The 9,335-nt window shown below is 42.4% G+C and overlaps 1 protein-coding gene across 1 annotated transcript; it reads right to left on the bottom strand.

Moving 5' to 3' along the window:
• Nucleotides 1–831: 831 nt before the first annotated feature.
• Nucleotides 832–8,282, bottom strand: kcnk13b (potassium channel, subfamily K, member 13b). The gene is made up of 2 exons (XM_017724669.2): nucleotides 7,961–8,282; nucleotides 832–1,957 (listed from the first exon to the last, which is right to left on the bottom strand). Exons 1-2 carry the CDS (start codon nucleotides 8,280–8,282, stop codon nucleotides 1,056–1,058), a joined length of 1,224 nt encoding a protein of 407 aa, XP_017580158.1. The 3' UTR covers nucleotides 832–1,055.
• Nucleotides 8,283–9,335: the final 1,053 nt, after the last annotated feature.

Here is a 9,335-nt window from a genome sequence, read left to right as displayed (position 1 = left end):
ATAAAAAAAGTCAAATCAGCTTTACTGACAACAGTTTCCATTGTTCCATACTAGTAACATCAGCTTAAGCAGGACAAAGAAGCTCACATTTAACTAAATGGCAAGCCAGCAAAAATCCACATGGTGCTTTTTCACCACGAATTGACTTTTATTTTACAATCTTTAGAACAGCTCTAAATACTATTAAGTCTTGCTAGAGCAGCAGTAACACTCCTTTACAGTGTGAATATATGCAGGACTAAATGGCCATTCAGTTTGTAACCATCAGTATTTCAATTAATTACAATAGCAGTAATCATTAATGATATATTCAAAACTTCTCCTCTGACATCAAGGTTGGATATGATTGGTTTACAACTTGCGTTTGGACAAGCTGGGTGTCACGCTTTTCCCCAGTGCAGAGGATTATCATCTCGCCCTTATATTTGAGAATCTCTGATTACGAGCATTATTTGGTGTATGTCATATTCTATGGTTACACTCTGATTTGCCAGCGACGCTTTAGTTGCGTTCTGACTTGCTATCCGCAAGTGGCTGTGCATACTGTACTTTAGTTAAACTCAGATTTGCTGCTTACGCTTCCTTGCACTGTTTTTATCAGTCTAATGGGAAGCAAACGTCTGCAAACTAAGTGCGAGCCAGTCACCAATAGCAGTTTCCTCCTCTGATAATAATGACAGAGCTTTTCAGAGCAAGATGTAGCTGCTGGACTGGAAATGAGCACAGATGTTCGCAGCATCTCATCTTTAAAAGATAAAATTTTTGGTGTTAGCAACAAAGCATATCCCGGTGTCTTCTGAGCCATCGTGTACCACTTTGTTTCCCACTCATTTGTTTTTGCTGTAGCACCAGTTTGACAATCAAGTCAGTCAAGTGGCCTGTTCCTGTCAAAGTAGGCAGTTCTTGGTCATGTTATCTCTCTGATGATATCCAGAAGTCTGGCTTGTGACCACCACAACAGCAGTGGCCTATTCACTGGTCTTACAAAACCAAAATTGGACACCGTGGTCTGATTATTGCGATGCAATGTAAGCAGTTATTGGGATTTCAGTACTTCATCTGTCCCCACTGGTTTCAGCCAAACGATTGTTCATGATGCCCAGAGCTCCAATTCCTCCAGAGAAGCCATTGTTGCGTGAGCTGGAAGCTGATTGATGCAGAGCATGATGCCCGTTGGCCATTTCGGACAGCTGTTTCTGCATGATGGCCAGATTTACCTTGTTGGCAGCCAGGAAGTCCCTCATTGAAATCATTTCCCCAGACATGCGGCGTCCGTCTCCTTCGCTGTCATTGACCACATCAGTTTCAATGGATGGATCACGCCTGGCTCGCAGAAGTCCGGGCACTACCACATTCCTGCGATTCCCTTGGCCTGGACAAAGGCATGGAGCCTCCAGCTGCCCCAGAAGCCAGTTCAGAACCTGTTTGATGACGATGGAGATGACATTGAAGAGTGAGTAGATGCAGCAGACACCAGTCAGGATGAAGAGGAAGTTGCCCAGTCTGTAGGCCACCTGGTCTTCATAGTGTTCCCTCTGGCTGCTCACCATATCTCCAAACCCAATGGTGCTGAAGGCCACGAAACAGAAATAAAGTGAGTCCAGATAGTCCCAGCCCTCAGCTGCTGAGTACATGGCAGAAGCACAGCAGGACACCAGTATAGCTGCCACTCCCAAAATAGCCATCACACAGTACACGGATGGTTTCCAGCCTGCTAAACTGTCCCTCTGTCTCATACCGTGGCTGTCAGAGCCAGGCCGGTCATGGTCATTCACTGGCAGAGCAACTTTACGCTGGTGCCGACAGTCATGGCAGAACTTCAACACAAATGCAATGACAGTGATGACACGCTCCAGGAAGAGGTTGAAGAACAGGATGGTGGCGGCACAGCCGATAAGTCCATAGAAGATCAGAAACATCTTCCCTGCTGTGGTAGCAGGAGTGGTCATTCCGAAACCTGGAAACAAGAAAACAACAATCAAAATCACTAACTATTAATAAAAAACTATTTCTGAATATCCGCACCCACCCCTGCTACAAACAAGCATTTTTTACAGATCGATTTCAAATTGCTAAACTACTTCTCAAAAATGCATCCTGAAAAAATTCCAGTTTCTATTTGTTAACCTGTCATAATGAAATTTGATTCTTCGTGTAGGTGTTGTCATCATTTTATGGTCAATCAAAATCTTATTACACCCTCTGCATCAACAAGGTGTAGTCCCCTCAACCAATCCTGAGCACTGTCTTATTTCCTCAGCCCTCCATTCATTGCATAGGAACTACTGCTATCTTGCTTAGCTACAACCCCAATTCCAATGAAGTTGGGACGTTGTGTAAAACATAAATAAGAACAGAACACGAATTGTTTTAGGAAATGTGTTAGATACAGTGAGATAACTTTAGTTGATAAAATGAGCTAAAACAGTTAGAGAATCTTTTAATGAATGGACAACCATCTGAAAATGGGAAATACTAGATTTATCAACTAGATTTAAGATCATTTCAATTGACAAGAGACCCCAACAGTGTTCTGCAAATTTTCAAATCCTTTTCAACCTATACTCAATTGAATCCACTACAAAGACAAGATATTTAATGTTCAAACGGATAAACTTTCTTGTTTTTTGCAAATATTCATTCATTTTCAATTTGATGCCTGCAACACGTGTTTTTATTTGTTTTACACAACGTCCCAACTTCATTGGAATTGGGGTTGTAAATTCTTTATCAATGCACCAGTGTTTGAATTCGAAGCTGTGGTGAAAAGATGCACCTCTAGGAGTGAGATCTCATCCCTGATTGAGTGTAGCATGTCATTTTCTACCCATTTCCAAAGACATACTGAATAAATGGCTGCGTTTCAAGTATAATTATCTTTCATATAGTCAATAAATCAAATACTGTTCCTGATAAGATTGTTGTAAGATTATTTTTAATTATTTGCTTTATTTCTAGACATTTTTACTTGTTATAAGTAATTTTATTAAATATAATTCTCACTATATTTCCAAACAATTTTGCTTGTTTTAAGAAATGTGCTAGATACAGTGAGATAACTTTATTTGATAAAATTAGCTAAAACAGTTAGATAATCTTATAATGAATGCAGAACACATCTAAAAATGGGAAAAACTAGATTTATTGACTGGATTTAAGATCATTTCACTTGACAAGAGACCAATTTTGCAGTGTAAACACAACTTCACTAAACTTTGTTGCCCCAAAAGTGTTCCGCAAATTTGGTACTTACACTGCTCTTTTACTACAAAGCCTGAAATGTGTTAAAGTATCAAAACATCTACTTCAATGCACCCAAACTATTCAAATAGCTTCACATTGTGTTTTGATACAAAACACTAGGAATCAATCAGAATGCTGGATTCAATTCCCCACGAGCACCATGCTTGCCAAACGTGTCTACTCTCTACTGTCAGGATGAAGATCATGGTCAGGAGCCAGACCTCTGACCCCTACTTCTTCCTAGACATGCTATCCACTTCAGCTGAATACAAATTAGACTGTACTGATAAAAACCAATATCATCTCATCATCTTCACACTGCTTCAGCTATTCACTCTCCTGCTGAACAGTTGATCTACAACAGATTAGGTCACTAAATCACCAGACAGAGCACAGCTACAGAATCAAAGCAGCTAATCAAAGGTAAGACAAATGGACAAATGATAAACATTTAAAGTAAAGGTTATAACCTGATATTATGACACTGAAGGACAATGCAGTGCATTCGGAAATTTTAACTAAAAAGTTAGCCCACCCACTTTTTTTTCACAGGTGTTGCGCACCAGGTAGTTCTCCCTTAGTGAGGTGCAAGCCCACAATGTTTTCTTTTCCTTTTTTCATATGTACACTAGAGAGCCCCTCAGGAAAGGGAAATATTTATAATTCAAGACTCAAAGATTTTAACCAATTACCAGTTGAGTCAGAGTAATGTGCATATGACAGCAAGAACTCAGGACTGAGCAGAGAGTAGCGTGTGGGCACCCCTTAAATAAGGTGTCAACAGCTGTCACTGCTCAGCCTCAATTAGCCCTCCCTGCCTTCCAGCTCCTCCTAGTGGCTGGAAGAATCCCAGCAGAATGCATTGATGTTATAATAGGCCTACCCAAAAATGTATTTCTGTCCACTCCACTGTTCTTACTACCTCCATTGTAAAGAAACCATGAACATTTGACACCAAAAACAATCAGAATGGCTTTGTTTACATCTCAACCATTATCAGAAACAAAGTACATAATTTTTGTTGTTATTATTATTATTATTATTACTACAATAATACAGTACTACAAATCAGATTACTCACTGGAGTCAACAGGGTTAACCTCAAAGCATCATTTTTCAGTGCTAATATATATTGAGTGTCAAATGTGTTATTAAATTATAATGGCTTTGTAAGCCTGGTGGATAATCATTAGTACACAGAAGTTTCCAGCTGTTCTGTTTTGTTACGCTTGTACAATAAGTGGGCCCAGAGCATGTTATCAGCCACATATTAATTGCTCTTTAATGGGCAGCACAAGCCCACGCCCCCACATGTACCCCCCCACCCTCTTTCTGAAACAGTCTTCTCCCGTACTGCTGGAGATGAGTTGCCATTGGCGACGGCAGCTGTGCTCTTGGTTAGAGTATCTGCTGTTCTTTCCTTGCAGGTTTTCGTTCAGACTCTCAGTCCACTCCACAATAACAGGCAAAAACATGATTTAGCTCGACATGGAATTCACTCGCTATTCACTGAGTCTTCTGTTTCAATTTCACATGAGCGCCACACTCGGCGAATGTGAAACATGATGTTTTCTCTCTAGGTCTACTCTGAACTGTCAGTGATTTCATTTAAGATTATGGTCAGGAGCCCGACCTCTGACCACTGCTTCTTCCTAGACGTGTTGCCCTCTATAGATGAATGCATATCAGACTCTGTTCTGCTGCAAAGAGGCGCCTGCCTGAGTGTCCTAAACACTGCTTCAGCTATTCACTCTAAACACAATCTACAACAATCACTAAATCACCAGACAGAGCAGAGCTACAGAGCGAGGTCAGAGAAGAGAGGATAGAAAAACAGCAGAGAAGAGAAGAGAAGACAACAAAAATGAACTGAAAGCAAAAAAAGAATATAAAAAGAAAGAACAGAAGAGAAAAGATAAAAAGACAAATGGGAAATAAATAAGAAAGAGAAGGTAAAATAAAGATATAAGAACAGAGAAGAGAAGAGAAGAGAAGAGAAGAGAAGAGAAGAGGAGAGGAGAGAGGAGGAGAGAAGAGAAGAGAAGAGAAGAGAAGACGAGAGAAGAGAAGAGAAGAGAAGAGAAGAGAAGAGGAGAGAAGAGAAGACGAGAGGAGAGAAGAGGAGAGAAGAGAAGAGAAGACGAGAGAAGAGAAGACGAGAGGAGAGAAGAGGAGAGAAGAGAAGAGAAGACGAGAGAAGAGGAGAGGAGAAGAGAGGAGAGAAGAGAAGACGAGAGGAGAGAAGAGGAGAGAAGAGAAGAGAAGAGAAGAGGAGAGGAGAAAAGAGGAGAGAAGAGGAGAGGAGAGGAGAGAAGAGGAGAGAAGAGAAGAGAAGAGAAGACGAGAGGAGAGAAGAGGAGAGGAGAAGAGAGGAGAGAAGAGAAGACGAGAGGAGAGAAGAGGAGAGAAGAGAAGAGGAGAGGAGAGGAGAGGAGAGGAGAGGAGAGAAGAGAAGAGAAGAGAAGAGGAGAGAAGAGAAGACGAGAGGAGAGAAGAGGAGAGAAGAGAAGAGAAGACGAGAGAAGAGAAGACGAGAGGAGAGAAGAGGAGAGAAGAGAAGAGAAGACGAGAGAAGAGGAGAGAAGAGAAGAGGAGAGGAGAGAGGAGGAGAGAAGAGAAGAGAAGAGAAGAGGAGAGGAGAGAAGAGGAGAGAAGAGAAGAGAAGAGAAGAGGAGAGAAGAGAAGACGAGAGGAGAGAAGAGGAGAGAAGAGAAGAGAAGACGAGAGAAGAGAAGACGAGAGGAGAGAAGAGGAGAGAAGAGAAGAGAAGACGAGAGAAGAGGAGAGGAGAAGAGAGGAGAGAAGAGAAGACGAGAGGAGAGAAGAGGAGAGAAGAGAAGAGAAGAGAAGAGGAGAGGAGAAAAGAGGAGAGAAGAGGAGAGGAGAGGAGAGAAGAGGAGAGAAGAGAAGAGAAGAGAAGACGAGAGGAGAGAAGAGGAGAGGAGAAGAGAGGAGAGAAGAGAAGACGAGAGGAGAGAAGAGGAGAGAAGAGAAGAGGAGAGGAGAGGAGAGGAGAGAAGAGGAGAGGAGAGGAGAGGAGAGGAGAGGAGAGAAGAGAAGAGAAGAGAAGAGAAGAGAAGAGGAGAGGAGAGAAGAGGAAAGAAGAGAAGACGAGAGGAGAGGAGAGAAGAGAAGAGAAGAGGAGAGGAGAGGAGAGAAGAGAAGAGGAGAGGAGAGGAGAGGAGAGGAGAGAAGAAGAGAGAAGAGAAGAGAAGACGAGAGGAGAGGAGAGAAGAGAAGACGAGAGGAGAGAAAAGGAGAGAAGAGAAGAGAAGACGAGAGGAGAGGAGAGAAGAGACGACGAGAGGAGAGAAGAGGAGAGAAGTGAAGAGACGAGAAGAGGAGAGAAGAGACGAGAAGAGAAGACGAGACAAGAGAAGAGGAGAGGAGAGGAGAGGAGAGGAGAGGAGAGGAGAGGAGAGGAGAGAAGAGAAGAGAAGAGAAGAGAAGAGACGAGAAGAGAAGACGAGAGGAGAGAAGAGGAGAGAAGAGAAGAGAAGAGAAGACAAGAGGAGACGAGAGGAGAGAAGAGAAGAGAAGAGAAGAGAAGAGAAGAGAAGAGAAGAGAAGAGAAGAGGAGAGAAGAGAAGAGAAGAGAAGAGAAGAGAAGAGAAGAGAAGAGAAGAGAAGAGAAGAGAGCTTTTTGTTTAAAGCTGGTTTTACACACTGGCTGTTTGTTTTGCTCATTCCCAGTTTTAAAGGGCTGTTCAGCTTCAGGCTTTTTCTCCAGTTACACTTCCAGTGTTTAGACTCTGCGTCTCTCACCACGTTTTTTATCTCAGCCCAGACAGAGAAGGGAAAGAACATCTTTTGGAAATATGCAGAAATATAACAGACCTCACCACCACCAACCTAAACATTAATACAATGACATTTAACGGTCTGAGACACAACCCAACCTCTTCTTGAGTAATGTGCTAGGACATGCTGGTACTGTGTTTAGTAGCAAATATTAATGCACTCAAGCTTAAATGTCTAGACAATATCCAGATTTTGGTAACACTTTATTATGAGTGATCCTTTGTAGATGGTTAATAAACTCTTAACAGATTATCAGCAGCGCATCAACAAAAATATCAGTGAAGCAGCGTTAGTGAAGCATCTGAATACACTGAGGTAGAGATCTTGGAAACATTCTGTTGATACATTACTTACATTAAGTAGATGTTTTGTTAATATGTTACTTCTATTATGCAAAACCTAACCCTAATTTTAACCTCAACCCAACACTTAACCCTAACCCTGCTGTTTTTGACATGTTTCTGACAGTCTGTTGAGTGTTTGCTTCATTTAAAAGGACATTCAAAATAAAGTGTCACCCAGAATTCCTTTTTTAGATGTATTTTCTACTCAAAACTGCATAAAATAATCAATTTCTCATTTTTTGATGCATGATGGAGAAATACAATGGATAGTTTTATCTTAGAGCGGTGCATAAGCAATACCATTATTATATTACCATAATTGTAGAACTCATCCAAACTATCCCTGATTTTTGTCTAAAAACAATGCTTAGAATTTCCCTAATTGGACATAATGGCCAGTAACAAGCTAACTCGGTCTATCTAGACACGTGGTGCTTAATACTCATTATAACTCATGAATTTACTTTAACCAATATTTTTGCCATGTTTTGTTTACAAATATCTGTTCCTGAAATCACTTATTAATGAAGTCGATTAAATCCCCCCTTGAAAGTTACACTACTTTCTCTCACCGATGGTGGACACTACGGTTCCAACAAAGTAGAATGCCCCGCTGAAATCCCAGCGCGCCCTGCTGGAGTCCACCCTGATGCCGGCCAGCTTGGCCTCCTCATAGCTCCTGAGGAAGCCGCTGAGCTCCTGCTGGCTGATGTTGAAGGTGTGGCTGAAGCTGCGCAGGCGCGCTGCCCAGCGCTCCCGAACCTGCAGCTCCAGCGGAGCCTCGAGAGCCGAAAACACCCCGGCACCCCCCAGCAAGTACAGCAGGATGGCTAGGGCCAGCAGCACAAAGCGCCCTGTATCTTCCCCAACCCCCAGGCACTGGCAGCAGGCCATCCGCAGGGCTTTAGCTCCGCCAGTGTCCACTTCAGTCCTCTGGAGCCTGGGACAGGCCAGACAGTGGCTCAGGTCTGGAATGAGGCTTCTTCTTCTGAGCACATTTTGTGGCAGCGTCAGGTGGTCGCAGCTTCAAAGTCAAAGGTTCTGTGCACATAAACTGAAATAAATGAGGGAATTAATGGATAAATAACAAAAAAAAAGATCTGAGCTGTTGTGTTGCTTTAGGTTAAAGCTTCTTCTTCTTCTTCTTCTTCTGAATGAATGAATGAATGTAAAAGACCTCGGCACTGCTAGTGTAGACTCTGTGGCTCTGCTGCTGCTCTGTGTCGGTGACCTCTCCTGAGTGAGGCTGCTGCATGTGAGCACGGACTGAGCCTCCCACCCTCATCTGAGGGGCAGAGGAAGCATACGATTACAAAATGAGCGAGGAAGCAGTGTGAAGTCAAGCAGTTGAGGGTGTACAGGCGTCTTCATTTATTCAGTTTACAGTCAAAACAGCTGTTAAATAAAAAATAAAAACATTTATCAACTCCAAATCACAGAAGACCTTAAAAACCACATGTATTCTTTTCAGGAGACTCACTTTCAGTATTTGTAAAGAAATCTGCACACACGCCTCCAAAGTTCAGTCTTAGAAGCTGGTTGAACTAATCAAACACATTCAGTGGTGTTGAGGTCTGGACTCTGGGGCGGTCAGCCCATCGTCCAGCTTCTTTGTTTGATGTGTCCGTCTCCTTTTCTCAGTGAGGTTCTTCTTGATCAGCTACACGTCCTTTCAGACCCACAGCGCTGAGTGGTCTTCTCCCAGTGGAAGGATGGACAGAAACCCCTGTGGATGTTTTCAGATCTGAAGCAGCTTGATCTTCTCCTCTCTCTCAGAGATCAAAGCTTTCAGTGCTGTTTATCTTTTTTTGACATATTTTTGTCTGACTTCGTAATGCAAGAGCGTTATCTCAAATCTGAATACCACCTGAAAAATCAGTAGGTTGTACATAATGGCTCTTTTGACTGGAATTAAATTCATTAAATGAAAGAGGGGTCGTCTCTGAC

The sequence above is a fragment of the Pygocentrus nattereri genome, chromosome 4 (genome assembly GCF_015220715.1).
Source record: "Pygocentrus nattereri isolate fPygNat1 chromosome 4, fPygNat1.pri, whole genome shotgun sequence".
Taxonomy (NCBI): domain Eukaryota; kingdom Metazoa; phylum Chordata; class Actinopteri; order Characiformes; family Serrasalmidae; genus Pygocentrus; species Pygocentrus nattereri.
This window is presented reverse-complemented; position numbering and strand designations above follow the sequence as displayed.

Excerpts from the sequence above, each read along its gene's own strand:
- kcnk13b (XM_017724669.2), bottom strand. The coding sequence starts at position 8,282 with ATGGCCTGCTGCCAGTGCCTGGGGGTTGGGGAAGATACAGGGCGCTTT. Across the intron at positions 1,958-7,960 it reads AACCGTAGTGTCCACCATCG|GTTTCGGAATGACCACTCCT; the intron begins GTGAGAGAAAGT and ends TCTTGTTTCCAG.